The sequence below is a fragment of the Anopheles darlingi genome, chromosome 2 (assembly GCF_943734745.1).
Source record: "Anopheles darlingi chromosome 2, idAnoDarlMG_H_01, whole genome shotgun sequence".
NCBI lineage: Eukaryota > Metazoa > Arthropoda > Insecta > Diptera > Culicidae > Anopheles > Anopheles darlingi.
In genome coordinates, this window is record NC_064874.1 from 12,234,929 (window position 1) to 12,254,271 (window position 19,343).

At 49.3% G+C, this 19,343-nt stretch overlaps 3 protein-coding genes across 3 annotated transcripts in view; 2 read left to right on the forward strand and 1 right to left on the reverse strand.

The window, feature by feature from the left end:
- Positions 1-4,959, reverse strand: part of LOC125952511 (tachykinin-like peptides receptor 86C) — a 30,572-nt gene extending 25,613 nt beyond the window's left edge. The window contains exons 1-2 of the mRNA XM_049682015.1: positions 4,699-4,959; positions 1,842-1,987 (exon numbers count right to left, since the gene is read on the reverse strand). Coding sequence (XP_049537972.1) covers positions 1,842-1,987; positions 4,699-4,892 — 340 coding nt within the window. The 5' untranslated portion in view covers positions 4,893-4,959. The remainder of the gene's footprint in view (positions 1-1,841; positions 1,988-4,698) is intronic.
- Positions 4,960-15,288: 10,329 nt separating this feature from the next.
- LOC125952517 (mediator of RNA polymerase II transcription subunit 7) lies at positions 15,289-16,448 on the forward strand. The gene is made up of 2 exons (XM_049682024.1): positions 15,289-15,570; positions 15,635-16,448. The coding sequence occupies exon 2, from the start codon at positions 15,648-15,650 to the stop codon at positions 16,305-16,307; it is 660 nt and encodes a 219-aa protein (XP_049537981.1). The 5' UTR covers positions 15,289-15,570; positions 15,635-15,647; the 3' UTR covers positions 16,308-16,448.
- A 328-nt stretch (positions 16,449-16,776) lies between these two features.
- Positions 16,777-19,343, forward strand: part of LOC125952496 (uncharacterized) — a 3,836-nt gene continuing 1,269 nt past the window's right edge. Inside the window, exons 1-4 of the mRNA XM_049681978.1 lie at positions 16,777-16,914; positions 17,012-18,764; positions 18,846-18,957; positions 19,032-19,343. The exon at positions 19,032-19,343 is cut by the window's right edge and continues 1,269 nt beyond it. Of these exons, the coding sequence (XP_049537935.1) occupies positions 16,907-16,914; positions 17,012-18,764; positions 18,846-18,957; positions 19,032-19,343 (2,185 nt within the window). The 5' untranslated portion in view covers positions 16,777-16,906. The remainder of the gene's footprint in view (positions 16,915-17,011; positions 18,765-18,845; positions 18,958-19,031) is intronic.

A 19,343-nucleotide genomic window follows, 5' to 3' on the forward strand; every position in this document is an offset into this window, starting at 1 on the left:
AATACATCGAAAACGATCAAACGCCTCAGGTAAGGAGGGAGAGAGAGAGAGAGAACCTCTCCGACCGACCGACCGAGAGCGACCGACATTGCATAACGATGACATTGTTTGGTGGAGGTTGAGGTTGCTTTCCCCTTGGATACCAGTTCGAACGCTCCGCTATCAAACACCAGCGCACCTGCTAACAGGACAGCATAGAGTACTGTGGAAAACAAAAACGCAAAAAGGCATGCATCGAGCCAGAACTTTCTAGTGCCAATCGATGGTCGTATCGATATCGGGGTCGCTAGGCGACAGGACATGAAAAGAAGCATGCTCCGTGTGCTCCAGCGATGGTTTGCTAAGATGATTGGTGACTGGTGGTCACCTTTCGCATCGAACCGCATCGTTACATACGTACGTCCTACGCAGGTTTTACAGCTCCCAGCTTAGGCTCCCAGGTCAGCGCTTCCGCTTACTGCCTCGCTGCCGAACCTGTTTGTATTTCAGCAAAGCAGCCTTTCGTTCACTCCCCTTTTCTTGAATTTTGCATGAATATTAAACGTTGCCTTGCCTGAAAACTTCACGGCAAAATGGCTTTTGCTTTTATAATGAGCACCTGGTGGTCTCACTCCCGCTAGTCTAAAGTGCATGTTTGTCTTGTGCTGCTGGGCTGTGACAGAGCATGGTTTCTTTTCTGGAAAAACAAATCGTCAGCCTTTTTTGCTCCGCAACAAAACATGTACCCCGGTGGCGGTGGTGTGAGTGTTTAGGAACAAAAAGGTTAAACACACAAATGCCTGCCCTGTACGGTTGTACAGCAAGCGCGGTTAAATCACATGAACATGAGGTTACGTTAAGGAGATCGATTCGAAGAAGAGGAGGGGCCTATGGCTAAATAATTCATCGTGACAGGACAGGCCCACCCACCAATCCATGTTGCGTTGACAAATGAGACACACGCTCCATACCTACCGCCCTTTATCCGACCAACCTCCGGCAACTATTCTGAATCATTGATCACTGAATCATTGATTCCCATTAGTCGTTGCTTCCGTCGATGTAGTTTGTGTGTATGTGAGGTGCGATGCGTTTATCAATCGATTAAATTCAATTTAGCCAACTATCGCCATCATGCAACACGCAAACCGAACATCGTCCTGTGTTCTCTGGTCTTATAGGAAACCTCTGGCCAGCGCTGGGCCTACCCTTTTGTGTGTCGACGATCAATAAAACAAACCTCTTTGTGTTCGTCCACATGGCAACGAGTAACTTTTCCAGAAATTAGTAATAAATACTGAACATTGGAATCAAAGTCGAGGCGATGCTGTGTCGACCAATCCAAGGATCTTCTTGAAGGAAAAATATCCAAAAAGGTGCATTGATGGAAATCAATTTGGAATCAATTCTCCGTAGGTTGATGCTTTGATCCGTCCTGGCACTTTGATCCGTACGAGCATATTTACGAGCGTCCCGTCTCGTGTTGTCGTGTTTTCGGTAAATGAAAATTCCAATTTCCCCGCCCTATGCTAAACATCTCATTGATCCCGTGCACCAGTTCAGGCTGACGTCGAATAGATCGAGTCATGCCACTTCCTGTTCCTGATGGTGCAGATTGGCGCTTCTGTCTTAGAAACCAACTCCGTTTAGATTGATGTTGGCTAATTACTTGTCTTTCCAAAAATCCGGCTCCAAACATTGATATAAATTGAAGAGCAACACACAGAGAGAGAGATGAAAGATAGGGAACCAGAACAGCAGCAGCAGCAGCAGCAGCAGAAGCAAAACCGTACAGCGAGAAAAACAACAAACAACAAACACAAAAAAACGGATCCTTCTCATTAACGGTGAAATCCACTTACCAAGGACGATCCACAGGACGATACTGTTGCCGGTGATGGCGACCAGCAGCATCGCACCGAACACGACGCCCCATGCGGTCTTCAGCTGCCAGGGCAGCTCGTACGGGCTCTTGGTCGTCGGGAAGAGACACTCCGTGATGAACTCTCTGCGGGAACACAGGAGAAGCGAATGCGTGTATTAGTGCGCTGTGTGCGTTGGGCTAGAAAATGCGACCGAAACCAATAGGCGTGTCGTCGTCGTCGTCGTCATCGACCGTCGCCGGAACAAATAACTTAATCACTAGCAGCAGTCCAGGAGGCCAAGGGATGCAGCGAGGGGCCGTAATCTAGAATGATGATTTCAGGAGCACATGCGGCGCTCGCTCCGATGACAGACAATCCGATTATGTCGCCAGATCGTGTGAAACCCGGCTGGCCCAACGAAGCATCCCAACGATGCTATTCCTGTATTGTCGGCGTCACGCAGAGACGCGCCGTCTAAACGGCAGCGGCACCGTTCGATAAACTTTTTCCATGGAAAATCACTTCGGACCGGATCCCCGGACGCTAATCGAAACGACGCATCCTTTCCGTGTGGGGCGGATCGACTCGGTTGGACGCTCGGTCCCCGAATCGGTGTGTCTGGTTCAATCGATTGACCGAACGAACGTACCGCGGATGCCATTGTAATCGGCTAATTAATAAACGTTTGACGCTGGCAGGGACGTTCCATTGCCGAGGGTATCCCGATAATCCGCCGAAATCCGGCAGAATCTAGCTTAGCTTCTCGCTACAAACAGGATCACGTTTCAATGCCAGAAACCAATATCGACTTAGCGTTTTAGGCTGGAACAAAATCGAAGGCCCGTCAAGGCCACAACAAACCCTCCGGCGTGACTTTGATCCACCCAAATGCTTCGTAAAACATAAAACGGGAAAATCAACTTCCGGGCAAAACTTTTATAGATTCCACCACATTTGCAGCACATTGGACAACGGAGCATGCTGTTATGAGGCGTAGCTCTAGGAACGATGCGGTCTACCGTGGCCCTGTGGCCAGTGCACAGTATCCCGAACGGAATCCCGAAAGACCGCAGGCAGGTTTGGCAGAGCAGAGGTTGCCTTGCTTTGTTCGGACAAAACAAAATCCGCAAATTCAATTACATTTGATCGAATCTACCCTGGCCGATCGCAGGCTGGCCCGTTGCAACTTTTCCAAACCGATGCTCAATTTCCTTCGATAGGAAAAGGTTGAGTCATTCCAATAATTGCATCCCCGGAAGTACTTTCCGTGCCGCTCTTTGAGGGGATTTTATAGCAAACTAGTTTATGATTGAACATTGCTTATGCTTGGGTAGCGCGTTTAGCATGAGGTACTGTAGGCTATGGTTGGTCTTCTGTAATCCGATTGTACACAGAATAAATAGAGTGCTAGGGCAGCGGATTAGCATCGCTAGTTCTCGGAATTACGTTAGCTATGCACGATGCAATGGCATTTACATGATGGAATGACATTCTGCACCACCTTTTCCATTCATCTAAAGTCATTCGAGATCGATGGATATCGACATGTAAAGTGCAGACCGTTCAGGGCATTGGTATTCACAGAAACGACCGCCCCAAAAATGGACTACCCGCCGTCGGCCCCCCCTCTAAACTGTAACGCAACGGTACGATCAGGATGCCAGTGGCACCATTGGTTGACCAGCGAACTAATCAGCATAAACGTGTTGTGCAAGCATGCAGCGCGCGTATCCCATAGTAACAGGTCACGGCATCGACGCGATGAATAGCCATCCATCTCGCATCAAGCCACGCACCGCGACCACAAACGAGGCGTACACACATACGCCCTCACAGACACGAACGTTGGCAAACATTCGAAACTCGGAATTAACACGTGCCCTTGGGTGTGGGTGGGTATGTTTGCTACGAAAGGGTTGTTCGTGGGAACCACTGACAGCCTCACAAAACCGGTTTCCCCGGCAACGATACACACCAACGGCACCACTACTTGGAAGGATTCGGTGGCATTTCCGACCGAGTTCGTCAGAACTACCCGTGGCCTGCGGTTCGCACGTTGGATATTGCTGGCTTGCAACCATAATTGAATAGCCCCTCCTCCCATTGCAACCGGGTTTTCCGGTAGCCGGAAACAATAAAAGAATTATGCAATCGATCAATTGTTACGCAATTAGGTTTACCGACCACACGTGCGATTGTTGGCGCGTGCGATTTGAACAATTGAACCTTATCACTTTCAAATTTCCACGTACTTTTCCGTGATGTTTTTACTGGTACTCGATCCCGAACAGCGGATCCTTTGGATTCTTCGTACGCTCGAAGCTAAGCAGCAAATTTATCCAAAATTTGAACCAACCAATAGAACTCCGTTTTGGTACCTGAACATCCTTTTTGCTTTAACAACGCGATAAGCGCTTCGACCGCGCTAGTTCATCGCGCATTTAAATACGGGGAGGGATAAGCTTCTTCTTTTATCCCATTCCAGATCGCTTTGCTTCGAAATCGCCTTTTACCGTTGATCGGAATTACAAAATCGTTCATCATGAAGGAATACAAATGAGCTGCTTCGTCTGTCGTGGTAGCCACGGTGGTAGTGGTGTGATTGGCTGTTTAAATATTCGCTCCCGGTATGCTCGCTATTCAAGGCGCACAGCATTTGCAACACTGATCGACTTCATTGTTTAAAAAAAAAATCAAAATCATCGAATTACATCGAACATTGCGCAAACATTACAACATAGAGCACCGACAAGCACCTCGACAAGTGCGCAACGGTACCGGGATTGCGTTGATTGTTTGTGAAATTTCCGATAAATTATTCAACGTCCAACCATCTCGGGTGGAGGGTTCTTACCTGAGTGTCAGCAAGTCGTCCGACTTGGGCACGTACCCTCGGCTACGGGTAATCATCTCCCCCAGCACATCGAGAATCTCCGTTCGGTTCAGCTCGCTGATCACGGTCGTATTGTAGTCGGTTGACCAGGGAAACCGCTGGATGGTCGCCTGAGTACAGTTGATCAACCGTTCCAGCTCGACGGACTCACTCATGATGTTGTTCCCGGTCTTTTCCGGTCGCACCACTTATGCCCTCTTTTACACAGAACACACGCACACACACACACACACCACCACCACCAGCTCGACAACTTTACCGAAGCATCTGCCAGTCGTGACCGAGCCGGATTTCGGCCAACGAACCAATACACTCAACGGCGAAACGTACGCTATCCGGACGCGATCCTCTAGGACACTTCACTGGGAACATCACGCTGACCTTGGTATTGGTCCACTTTCCATCCAATGCCATCCGATGGAGGCGATGGAGGTTCCTGGGCGCTCACAGAGCCACTCAACGAACCATTATTGTCCGCTGCGCTGCCGGATCTGCCGGAGGAGAAGCTGTTGATCGAACCGATTGTCAGAATGCAATTGCATTAGCCGTGCGGTAACAGGCAGCGAAAGGGGAAGGAAGTTGCAGTGTGCCGTTGGGCACCCTCTTAACTGCACCGACTCGCCTGAGGTGTAGTGCGTGCACCAATTTGCACAATCGACCGAAATGATGAACTTCCTGTTGCGCAGAATTAACGCTTCTATAACGCGGTTATCAACACATGTGCGAAGTTTGTGTTAGAGACCTAGTCCCCGTCAGCGATACCGGGACTCCATTAGCATAGTATTCACAACGAGGTTTTATGCGTTAATCATGTTATGAATTGAACTGGAATACGGTCCCGAACTTGGTGGTGGTGCTAGTTCTAAGGACTCTCATTAAGTTCAGTCCCTGAGGTAGGAATGGTCGCTTGCTACACTTTCTACCAGTCCATTTCACCAAGGACAGTACGGAGTGGGATAGATTCTCTTTCATTTATATCAAGAGTACATGTCATGCGGAAGAAATACCCCAGAGCGAATCTCAAGCGCGAGTGAATTTCGAGGATGTACCACTTCAAACATTTCCTTCTAACCACAGGTGCGCAGCATTACAGTATGCTAAGGACTTAACTCAAACAAGACACTCGATATTAATGGAGTAACATTCAAAGCATAGCATAAGCAGAATGTTTGTTTAATTATCGACATCGTACCGATGGAACTTCGAATGTGGAAGGAACCATAGCCTACTGCAATAGGAGGAAGGGACTAGTTCGCTCAAAGCACACAACTCGTTCTCGTACCAACTGGGATGCAGCGAATGGAACATTTTTGGAGTGTAATACACAGACACACACACACACACACACCCAAACCATGGTTCCCTTTGTCAGTAGCGATTCGGAGTAATTTTATGCGAGCGATTCCACAGAATTTCTACTCCTAAAAACAGTGAAACAACGAACGCTTCGCAATTGGCCTCACGTGGCCCTTTTTCGGAATTCCCAAAAGCACATTCTCGTCAGGTGGCATTCTTCTCTGCCGGTCCGCATCAAAATACGTGTTTTTTTTATTACTTTCGAGCATAATATTTTGTTTGGGGTTGTTCCACGTTCCTGAGGAAACCGAATACTTTAATTGGCCATTAAGTCGAGATACTCCAAATTCATGCCCCTTTGTGAGACTTCCACGGCCAAGGCTTGGCTTGGCTTGGCCCTGTATGCTGAACACATATGCGTTCTTCCACGTGCTTTGGCGGCTTCACATGAATTGTTAATGCTGTTTACGGTATCTGTTTGTGACAAAACATTAACAAGATGATTGATACAACAAAAGGTACGCCGGTACTGGTGCGCAATTACAAACACAAACTTGAGGAATTCAGAGGACCGGGGCTCCGTGGAGACACCAACAATACACGTGCAGCGTGCGAGCTTAACGAAGATGGATCGTTCACGATTACCTTCCATTCATGCATACCAACAACGTGCACCGTAAGTACAATGATAGAAACGGCATCATAAATTTGGAATTCGATTCACTGACGTTCGCGGGCCTCGTGGTACTTGATCGCAAGTGGAAAGCACAACATAACTCAAACAAAGTATAAGTAGGCAGGAGAGGGCAGAAGGACGCGGCGGCGATACGACGATAGGGAACAAACTTTTCCCGGATAATACCCAGGTCTTCTTCGTAAACAACGCCTCGACCTGTTCGGTTTCGCATTCACCAGCAAACAAACAAATTAACAATGTTTACAGGTTGCCCTGCCCGTGCTTGATGGCCACCATTCACGCTAGCACGTGACGGCGCAGGTTGGCCCTTTCGGATTTATGCCCAATAAGAGCCCGCTAGCGCCCGAATTAATGGCCACACGCGCCGAACCCCATACAAAGATTATTCGCTGGGCTGCGTCCGCTGGCACTCACACCGGTGCGCATTTTACTGGTGGAATCGGTCAATAGCAATGTTGCGGTTCAATTTATTACTTCCCCTTCTCTGCAACGTCTCGATCGAATCGGTCTCCGGTTTCCCGGACCTCGTATGCTAATCGTTAACTTCCTGGGCCTGGGCCTGGGCCAGGGTTCTTTCCCGGGAGTTCAGGGCAGGGAACGCCGGTCGTAACAACACCCGTTAGGCCAATGATATCATAAACGATTATGATTTAGATTGTTGATAGGAGGGCGGATGACGTCGAAGGGTCCGTCAGCCCGGAATGTGCTCGGAATCGATTTATTGATCGAAGCGAATAAGCTGCTGCCGCTTCCTATCGGGATCAAACGGATTCACATTAAGACCAGCTAATTGTGGTCGATTGACACCAGATTTGCGGCGCGGTTTCGTTGGCTTATCCGTGGGCTCAAAGCAGTCAAAGCCCTCAGTGGTGCTTTAGGGCTTTTTTTCATTTAATTGTGTGAATACGAGGATATAACCTTTTGCACAGAAAAAAAGAGTGGAGCAGTCACTGTCCTCGACGAAAGAAGAGGCTTTACGCCATGCACACACACACACACACACGCGTACACACGCACTGAAACGCAGCATCCGCGTTTGATGGGCCACCATCTGTCGTCATCCGATAACACACCAATGGGGTGGGAGTGGGTTGAAAAAGCAACTTTATTTAACCGCCCTTTTTAATGATGCATAACATGGCCGCCGGCTACCCGCCCTTAGTTTCACGTTCAAATCGACATCAAACCCGGCGGCATTTGCGGGGCGTCCCCGGACAACACCAGCACCAGGTTATGATGTCACGAAAGGGAAAAGAGTAACGAATCGAAACGAAACAAACAAACAAAACCGACCGAGCAAATAATAATAAAGTCGCGTCCGCCGGCCCATAAGAAGAAGGTTAATGTTCTTCGTCTTATCGTTCACGCTTCGGTTCCGGATGATGGTGGCACCGGCAGAGCATAAAACTAATCTCATTTCTGACAGTTCTTCCAATGCTCGGGGGCGGCGAAAACCGGCTGCAATCTGTGTGCTGGCAGCTTGCCCGCGCATTGTGCCATTGTATTACTTCATTTTTAAGAAGAAAAAAAAGCACAATACCAGGTTATGGTGCCGGTACTCGACAGGTACTCGAGTACAAATCAGCAAACCGTGCTCACCGGTTGGTTGGCCAAACCTTGCAACGCCCGTTAGACTGTCTTTACACGCACCTAAGCTTTTTGTTGCGCAATGGTTCATTTTCCTCTGTTACGGCGTTGTGTGTATGTTATTTTTTGGAAGTAAGATATGGTTTGTATGAAACACTGTAGAAAATTGAGTTCAACTGAGGAATTTTCGTTTTGCTCTGACAGGTGTCACTACACATACAGACAAATATTTCTTATTGCTTTGATACCGCATACAACGTTTTCTGCGTGTGTAGCAACATCGTAACCATAGCGACCTATAGCCGAGAGTGTGTATTTTTCGACTGAAATTCAATCAATCCAGCAACCAGCTGCTCGCTTCTTATTCTCCGAAAAATCCGAAAGCTACAGTCCATGCCTTAAGCCTAAAGCTGATCCTTAATACACTTTGCTCCTGTCGAGAAGAGGCTCGAATCTGGCGCTAAGCTCGTTGGCACGTTTAGAGGCACGGCTCGGCATCAGATGCTATCGGAGAGATCGCGTCTGCTGGTCACGCAACATCGAGATACTCATCATAAAGCAAGACCGCGGTCTTGCACAACGCATATCGGTATAGGCGATTCCATCGAAACCACATCCATCAACTGGTTGTACGCTTGGGTAGCGCTTGAATGTGCACGAATTTTGGTACCATTCGAAAGAAACCACACCACCAGCACAGAAAGAAGCACATTTCTTAACCTCCAAACACACACACACACACACTGGTTTCCTGATGCCCAGTATTTGGTGGCCACTGGACCGTACCAGTGGGCAACGAAAACGGAAAAGATTTATGAGAGATCTCTCTGGTCTGGTACCATTCTGCGGGAGGGGGGGGGGGGGGGGGGGCGCACCATAAACGTACACGTATCCTCCATCTGAGCGGCCTATTGCCCGGTTCTATGCTTTTATGCATGTTTATGAACACATTTCCGGCCACAGCGTCGGCCCATCGTTCGCCCATCCGGAAAGACATCAAATGTGCAACGGATTCTTCCCGGCCCCCCCCCCCCCCCCCCGGGCAATGTCCGCAGTCCGGAATGATGGCATATTTCAGAATCAACATTAGACCCACGGTATACCGTACCGTACTCGCCTCCTGTCGTACACCATCGTTCGCCGGCGCTGTGACAGTCGAAATGGTGGAAATGCTGGTATTTGGTTTACCTTTTTTTTTTTTTGGTGGCGGGTTCCCTCTGTACATAGCTCAGCGCAGACGGAACGAGTATCTCCAGAAGGAGCGCCCAGTACCGTAATCCGTCCCCTCCAAACATCCGGTAACTATTCCGGTATGGTACCGGGGATGGTGGATATATTCGCTTAGCATTGTGATTGCGACGACACACAGATGGTGCACAGATTCAACTGCTCGGCTTCAGGGTCCCATCCCGGAGTGTGTCATCTGTCTGTGTGGCCTGTGTGAGTGTGTGTGTGTTTCTTGATGATTTCTTCATTGGTCCCACATACCGAGGAGTGTCTTTTCCTGCAAGAAGCAGCAGCAGCAACAGCAGGTACGACAAATAACATTATTATAAACGAGCTGAAGCTGAGAGATGCACGTGAGATGCGGAGATGATATACGATCGGCAATAACATTAATTATGCTGACCCTGCATAGCATGCGCCCGTTTCAAAAAGGGGAAGGGGGACAGGAACTGGTGACATATCCGAACGCTTTGAATACGCATCGCGTCGTTCTTTTCCGTCCATTTTTCTGCTACAAGCTACCAGGCGCCTCCATCGGACCAGAACTTTCCCGAGGGGCCTTTTTCCTTAACGCAACGCGACAACCGCATCCCCGAGGGCTCATTTTATCATTCTTTTAAACGCACACACCACAACCCCCCTCCCGTTGGTCACGTTTCGGAGTGGAACGGCTGGCTTAACGGGGGATCTGAAACCGGTAAGACCCCTCACCAGGTCCGGGGCTGAAACCGCACGAAACTCGACAACAACAAACAAGTCTTAGCTGCTGGTGCTGGTGGTGGTGCTGGTGGTGGTGCTGCTGGAGCGACTTGGTCAGCTTTGCAGCCAGCTTTCGTCCTTTAAGAGAGCACGCAAAAGATTGTGTACGCACCCCAAACCGAGGATGCACAGGCGAAGGGTGATGAGGGGTGATACTCATTAAAGTTTAATGCTCTACATCACCAAACCGACCGACCGACCGAGCGGTGGGTTTCGGGTTTTCGCGGGCAATTTACACTTGCCGCCCCCTTAATGTGCTCACCATCATCGTGAAATGCGTTCGGGAAAGTTTAGCTGAGGGTGCAAGTACCTCTCAACAGCATTTAAGCATTCTAAGACAGACCTGATAAATCATAATCTTTTTCGGTTTCCTTCCCTTCCAGCATAGCGCTTCAGCTCGCCCGATCCCGAGGGTTAATGGGCAGCTAAAGTCGTCTACTTCAACTTTTGAACGCCACTACAATGGTAACGAGAGTAAAATAGCAACCGGCCCGCTTCAGGTGAATTGCTTTTCCGTCTTTTAATTAAATTGCGATCCTGGGGTCCTCTGGCGAAGTCTATACCTATCCAAGAAGGCGTCCGAACGAGAGAAAAAAAAATATTGCAAGTCGGATTTACCTCCGGGGCCGACTTTTTAATCATTTTCAAGTGCTATCGCCCCCGGGTTGGTGGGTTGTGGGATGATGGGATTTGATTTTACCTTTCCGCATTATCCTGTGCATTTCGTGTTTCTTTTTTTTTCATTTTTATTATGACAAAGAATGGACGGGCCGAAGAAGCTACGGTGGCGTCTTGGGTACCTTTTGTTGGAGGATTTTGATCCGAGGCAAGCTTGGATTTTTCGCCGAGTCAACCGTCACCTCGCCCAGTGTTGCCAAATGGTTTCCTGCAGGGATGCCAACCAGATGGTTGCTTGAATTTTGCTCCACAGAGCCACTTGGATCTCGTCCTTCGACTTCGATTCGAAGCAATATCGGCAGCATGCATTCCAGTGTCCTATATTGGACGCTCAATCGATTGCCTGCTGCCTGGTAAACGCAATCACATTCCACACCGTGACAGTTGTGCCGTTGACCCCTCCAGCTCTTGGACATTTTGGACTATCCTGGGGAACTCCGGTTCCGGTCTACAAGTTTCGTCTTCAAGTAACACCGCACTACCTCTGCCCATCAACAACGGTACAGTACGGTGGGAGTAATGTTAGGTCACCGGCAGAACAGAGTACCGCCATAAATACTCGTTAATGACCCCGTACAGCCCTGCAGATTTGTTTGGTTATGAAGCAATAATCGTAAAGCCCTCATAAACGGACCCTCTCACAAATGAGCTCACTAAATTACGTTTTCAATCAGGAACAACGGTAAGCTTGCGGTGGGAGTTGACGCTGAAGGATAATCGCTTTTTTTTGCCGCTCGTCGTTTCCAAGGCACAATTCGCACCAATTTGTCCTTTGCTGGTTCTGGTAACAGGTTTGTTTTTGTTACCCATTCACCAACTCCTGTCGGTCTCGCAATCTCATCCAGATCTGGTACCAGTTGCTGTTAAATCCCCATGCCAGTAAATCCCTTTTTCTAAATCCCAACATTCAAAACGGGGTCCAACTGCTTTCGTTTTTTCGTAGATAAAGAAATGTGAACTGGGACTCGGCACAGTGTTGTGAGCCATGTTTAGGTCCCATTACATTGCCAGCATACCCAGAACGTGTTGTGTGTGTGAACGTTTCATGTATCACCATCTGTTGTCGAGCCACCACCGGGAACTGGAAACTTTCTCTCGCAAACTAATCTTCTTGGCACTCACAAGCGTGTTTATGTGTGTGTGTGTGTGTGTGCGTCGTCTAGCCAGCTTTTGGTCAACGAAAACGGTTGCTCTCAGCTTTCAGCAATAGACCTTTACCACGTAGTGTGGATCGGGATCCGGATGTTTGTAGAACGGTGTGAAGCGTGGCGCCAGTTTCGGATTGACTGACCGTCCAACGGGGTGACCGACTGACCGATCAACCCGCTCAGGGTGAGCGGCATGGAAACCGCACCGCTGCTAATCCTTCCAATATGACCGCACGACACGCCATGTCGACACATTTCCTAATTGAATTCATGTATTCTGGTCTCATCAGACGGGGTCCGGGGAAATCGGTGAAGCAAAGGGGTGTTATTGGGGGGGTGGGGGGGTGCCAAAAACCTAATTAAAATTTTGTTAAACTCCCACCTCCCCCATGGTGCACTCACGCGGACCATTTTTACCATCGCACACGCACAGGGGCACACATACATAAAACACACAGACGAGGCGTATCTTGGTGAGTGTCTTAACCATCTCGCTAAAAGCTCACCCCCTATCCCCGTCCTCCCCTCCCCAACAAGTAAGTTAAAGGTCCCCCTTCAGCATGCGGCAGTCCAGCGCGGAGAGCCCGTACACACGTGTGCGCCCGATCAGCATCCCCTGCTTCCGGCTGGATTTACTACCCCTCCAGCTCCAGTACCATCGAACGGTCCCTGGTTGGCACTCCGTTTCCGTGTTTTTCGACGTTATTTGCGGGAATTTATTTTACTTTCAGCCCCGCCTACTGCTCGCTTCCCGTGGTCACGGATCGTGGCTCCCGTTCCCGTTGGTTACACACACTCGACACTCACTCACTTTCACCAAAAGCCCCTTCTCTCTTTACACGACTTCACGAACGGTGATGGGCTGGTTGAGGTCTGCCACCCGGAACCTGGAACCCGGAAATGGAAATTTACACAAAAGCACACACACGCACCAGTGAAATGGAAACTTTAGCGTTGGAGCATTTCTGCAGAAAGGTGTTGTTGAGACAAATTCTTTCCAAGGTATTCTCGCTGCGGTTAGGATTTCAATTAATCTTTTCTTTCGGCAATCATCGAAGCACCACAAACACCCCACCACTTACCCCAAACACACGCACACATACATACACACACACAAAGGGACACACACACACTTTTCAATTTGCATTTCCTCCTTTACGCGGTTTTCCACGACGAAGGCAGGGCCTTCTAATCACTAGCCCTCCGATAGGATGCACGACGATGGCAATGCCGATGATTTAGTTCGCTCATCATGCCCCATCATTTACCACCCTCCGCGTTGCGGGTTGAGCCTGCCTGTCTGCCTCGTCAGCAGTATCCATTCCATGTCCTCCCCGGAAAGGAATGAATCATGGTACTGCTGCTGCTGCTGCTGCTGACGAAGCTGATGATCGTGATTTATATCGATGCCTTACGACGATCATCATTCATTGCGGGTGGCTTTTTGGCGACATTTAAGAACAAACATTTTGACGCATTCCCGCGTAGCTCCTACGGGCGCTGCTGGCACTTTCTTTTCGGCACTTGGCAAGTATAGTTAGCTTGTTAGCGGAATATTTAAATACTCTTCGGCCGGGCGTGTGTGTGTGTGTGTGGGTGTATGTTGTTGAAGGACAACACTCCGTTTATCCTAGCGACACACCCCGTTTCCGTGAGGCCACTACACGGAATTGATTAATGAACTCGCACTGGCCGTGCTCTATTGTCGAACTTCACTGAACTTGGCTGATAAACCCTTTGAAGTGCCGGCGTGTTTGACACAAAATTAGTTAACAGCTTTCTGGGGCAGCAAGCAACAAAAACCATTCACTCACTTGATTATTAATCACTTTCGGGACGTCAACTGGGTTTTGGGCTTTACACTACCGTCAGCTGCACTAGCGAGGAGCCTCGAGCTACGGTGGTGCTCCTTCGGAACCAGAACCATCCGCTGCGAGTGCTTACCGGTGACTGAGGATTATGCCCTACAATCCTCAGTCAGCCGCACGGTAGTATCCTGACATGAAGTTCGTGTCGGGCTGTTGATATCGCGAAACCGATGCCACGTGCTCAGTCGGGCCTCTTCGGGTTCGGAATCGGGTCCGAATAAAGTCCCGGGATCCCGGTGCGATACCATTCATAAATGGAGTAGATTGGGTAAAGGCGCGTGGCAATCATCATAGCCAGGGCAGCGCACAACCTTGAATCATTCGGTGACCCTCAGGGTGGTTGATTGAAGCAGGTGCACCGGGTTCACATGGCACGTTGATGGATGGACCGTGGTCAGCAATGGACCATCGTCTCGATAACGTTTGTTTTATTTGCTTTTCCTCCTGGTGAAACACATTTTCACTTTGTGATTTCCATCTTGAGCGTGAGATTACAAAATATGGAAACGGCCGACCCGCCACCTAGTGCGCCCGGGTAAAGATGGGAAAGGCACTTTGGGAGAATTGTTTTTAGCTCTTTTCACCTCGCGGATGAATACATTCGGTTGATGAACGGACCAATTAAGCTAATGACAGGTTGCTGACTCGACGGTCCGGTTGGTCGGTTGGTCAGGATGTGAATATGTAGGGAAAATAATGGGGGAAGCATAGGTGAATATGGATGACGGTACTGGACTGCAATGCCGTATGCCGGATATGGCGATTGGGCTAAAATCTAGGCCGCGATGTTATCGTGGCCCACGGGCAAAGAGCCGGTTTTGGTTTTTCCATGCTACATTAGTATGTAATCTGGCTAGCATTTAGGCTGAAGATAGCATTCAACCGTTTCTTTTTTGCCTTTTGTTGTTTTTGCTGGCCGCGGAGTGATCTCTGACCTTAAGGAAGTTACTTTTCTGAGAGGTATAGGTAAAGTTATATGTTCCGTGGTTTTTGCGTTTTCGCGTCGGGGGAAGGCTCCCAGCTCACTCAGGAGTGGTTCATTAACACGGAAAATACCAAAAAAGCGTGTCGAAAAGCCAGAAAAAAACTACAAAATCGCATTACTAACGGCCAAATCAAACAATCGAACTTCGAGCGTGGCGCCTGCAGAGGGCGCTGCAGTCTCGACTCCCAAACCCGTACAATATAAACAACTCCTGGGCACATACAGTGATGGTCGATAAAGTATGAGCATTTTGTAACAAAAACTGCAAAATTTTCAAAATTTTAAGCAAAAATGGCATGTGTGGCACTGTGTTGTTTTGGTCTGGAAATTTTTGCAAAACTTGGAGTTTTCAGCAATTTCTCCCAATTTTCGTGAATTTCGTTATAAAGATTCGTGATAAGAGCAATTTCAAGTCGTTTCCCAACTGCCGCACTCGTAATCGGTGGAAAATTAAGCCAGCAAAGTGCAAGAGACTGCGGAAAACCCAACAAGCCAACCTGAACGCGAAAAAATCTAGAAAAAGACGAGGTTGAAAAAGGATTTTAAAGAAGCCACGAGGAATTGTTGCTGGTGAAGGCAGATTTTCGGGTAAAAATAGTTTAAAATGTAAGCAGTAACAGTTCGATTAACGATAACTCCGTCCGCATTCCAGCACCACAGAGAGGATGGCCAACGCAGAGGCCATTCAGGTGAGCTCGCTGCCGCTGCCGCCAGCGCAGTACATAAACCTGTACACGGACGACAACATCCGCAAGAACCGCGCCCCGAAACCACCGGCCCCGATCCAAGATGCCTACACCATGTTCGGCAGCCCGTTCAACAACGACGACAACATCATCCGGCCGCTGGAAATCCAGGGATTCAAGAGGCTCTACCCGCAGCACTTTGACCGCCGGAAGGAGCTGAAGAAGCTGAATCACTCGCTGCTGGTGAATTTTCTCGATCTGATTGACCTACTCGTGCACTACCCGGACAGTCCGCGAAGGGCCGAGAAGATTGACGATCTCAATTTGCTGTTCGTGCACATTCACCACCTGCTGAACGAGTTCCGGCCGCACCAGGCGCGTGAAACGCTGCGGGTCATGATGGAGCTGCAGAAACGGCAGCGGATAGAGACGGCCCAGCGCTTCCAGAATCACCTCGAGAAGGTGCGCGAGATGGTAAAGAACGCGTTCGCCTCGCTACCGGATCTGACCGATGCGGACCGTATGGGCGGTGGCCTGGAACCGATGGACGTGGGCGAGGCGGGGGATTTGGCCGGTGGTCGTGGGGAAGGTTGCCATCCGCTGGATCGGTTAATGTGCGAGATCGTCGACCGGATGTGAGCGGTCGTGGTAGACACCATCCCCACGACCCCGTCGAGGAAACCAACATTATTTCATTTCTAACCTGTTTTTGTAATCATAATCCTTTGGCGGTATTCTGTACTGGAGCATGAAAAATATAGTAAATTATTAAGGAACTTATCCGAGTGTTCCATTTCGAAGAAAACGCTCCTGCAGCAAGATTGCCAGGTGTTGGGGTGGGTTTTTTCAGGTTTTCATGGATCAACGAAAATAAAAGTATTTTGGAAGATGGCTGGAAAACATTTCTAAAATTATAACTAAAAATATAGTGCTGAAAATCCATTCTACGTTTTATAGATTGGTCCTGTGAAAAAGAGCGCAAAAAGAGAGGGAGCACCTCTCGTCGGTCTGTTTTGTGGCACTCACTTTGGTTTCTTGGGGGAAGGCTCTCAATCTGGTTAGATGGGGAAACGCGAAAAGAAAATGGCGTCAAAACTTTTTGTTTTGGTTTAGAAGCGTGATTTCTCGTGGAAATTTCGGTGTAATTTCGGTTTCTTGGTGGAAATGTGAAAAGCGTCCCGGTGAATACGCAGTTTTACTCGAGTTAATCAACAAACGAAGCCCTGCAGCTTGCCGAAATGAAGCGGTTTGTACACAGTTTCGCGCTTTTTCCTGCTTGAAGAAGAAGCCAACACCCCCGCGCACGCGGCATGATTCCTTTTTTTTCTTCTGCTTCTTCACAGGACAAACAATAATCGAACAAATCGCGGGAAAACGGCATCCGGGCAGCCGCAAGAGAGCGAAACATCGTCGGATGAAGAACCATACAGAGGATGGGGAGGAGGAGGGGGTGGGAGGAGTAGCAAACTCGTATCTTCGCCTTCCAAACGCCCCAAACAATTATCACAGCATGCCATGAATGACGACGACGAGGAGGCCGGGCCCCTCCAACTCGATGGCTCCTTGGATAGACCGGAGAAGATCGCAAGCATGCTGATGCACGCCACGGAAAAAATGGAACGCTGCTGGAACTTGGACCTGCAGACGTGCCTCACACAGTATGTTGCCCTTCGGCCCAATCCGAACTTCCCGGAGGCGGCTATGGTGGTGTGCTGTGCGGCCATGATTTTCGCTCGGAAGGTGGACTATCTTGATGAAATGGTCATGCATATGAACCACGGACAAAAGATGAGAGAACACGAGGAGGAGACCAGGAAGAAGAATGAAAACGCCGGGGAAGAGGGTGAGGGTGGGAGTGGCACCACGGCAACGTCTGCGCCGAGAAAGGAAGGACGCAAGCGATCGGCTCGCTTCAAACAATTCAAAGAATCCGATTTCGACGAGATCGAGTTCACCGTGAAGGATCAGGATGTGGTGCCGCTCGAGCAACTTATGGAACCGCCAAGATTCGTTGAGGTGGACAGGCGTACGAAGGTGCGACGTATGCAGGAGATGAGCGATGAGCTTCGTGCTGGTGCACCCAGCAAACGGCGCGCGGAAATACTGAACCGGTTACGAGATGAGGCGGAAATCGGATCCCTGCTATCGAGCCACGGGATGGTACGCCGGAATCCCATATTGGATCCGGAGTCCGGTGATTCGATTGGCACACGGTTCGACTATCAAGTGTTTCTCAACTTTATCGATTCGAAAACCGGTGGCCTGATTCCGGAACACGACCTCAAACATTACTTCCAGCGACGCGACGTTATCGATATGCTGCACGAGCAACAGGAATTTGAACGGGAACGATGTAGCCAATTGGGAATCGCGCTACCGCAACCGATACTGAATTTGCAACCCCGCGAATGCCGCATGTTCTTGCCACCGGAGTACCTACGCAACCAACACAACATCGACGTGCAGGATACGTCGGATTTCGAGAAAGCACTAATGGAGGCCCGCATCAGCAACTATCGCACGGATCCGATCCTCGAGCTCATGGGCCCGGAAGACGAGAAGCGTTTGTCGGCGGCAGCGGAAGCACGCCTGTCGCAAGATGCTACAGCGATGGTCGGCAGTTTCGAGACGAACGATTCCGGACTGGGCGATAGCTTGAACGAATCGGGAATCGAAAACAACTCAACACAAAATACCAATGGAACAACTGTTGGCATGGATACGCTCAATAGCACCGACGATAATCCACCTGACGATGAGCTGATTGCATTGGAACGAAACGAAACCGAGGTAAAACCCAGTGCGGATGGAGCGACGGAGGGACAGGCCGGTGATAAATCGGCCAGCGAAGCATTGCGGCTCAGTGTGGACGAAGGCATCGGTGCGGACCGAGATCCTTCATCGGTGACGCAATCGCCTGCCGCGGAGAAAGATGAAACTCTTTCCATTAGCTTCGGTCGGGGTATTGTTATCCCGAAACCGGTAGCTATCCGGCCGGTGGTGTTGCTTCTCAATATGCTTGGACTGCCAGAAAAACTTGTTCGAAAGCAGTTAGCATTCTCGCTACCGGCAGAATATCGTCCCTTGAAGCAGGCCGTAAGTATGGTGTAAACGGTTTAGCCGTTGATTCCGCTTTGTAGATTTGTTATTAACCATCAAGTATCCTTTGCGTTGCAGGTCATGAAGCGAGTTGACGTTCGAACCAAGGATATCTTTACCCTTGATGTGTACCAACTGAATGCAGACAACATAGTTCAACCTGTGCGACCGGTATCGCCAGAATTGGAAGGTATTGTAAAAGACACTTCTCACTACCACTCACACTTGTTCGATCTAACGCCTTTTGTTATTGTTTGTTATCAGATTTCCTTGGATTCGAAGAGGACGACGATAAACCAGCTGCTAGATTGCATGCCAACAAGAGGCTGACAAAGCAGCAGGGCGAAACACTATTACGGCCACCGACGCCTGAAGCAGATTTCTCCGGGTTCGACGAAGAAGAGGTAGACCGTACAAGAGCGACAACGACCGAATGGTTGGCACGTTGTCCAGCACAGGCCAAGCAATTACTGGAAAGTCCCAAACGGACGGATCCAAAACCAGGATCAGACCCGACGACTCCGAACCGAACGATATCCTGCGATTCCGGCATATCTGACACCATGGTACAGCAAT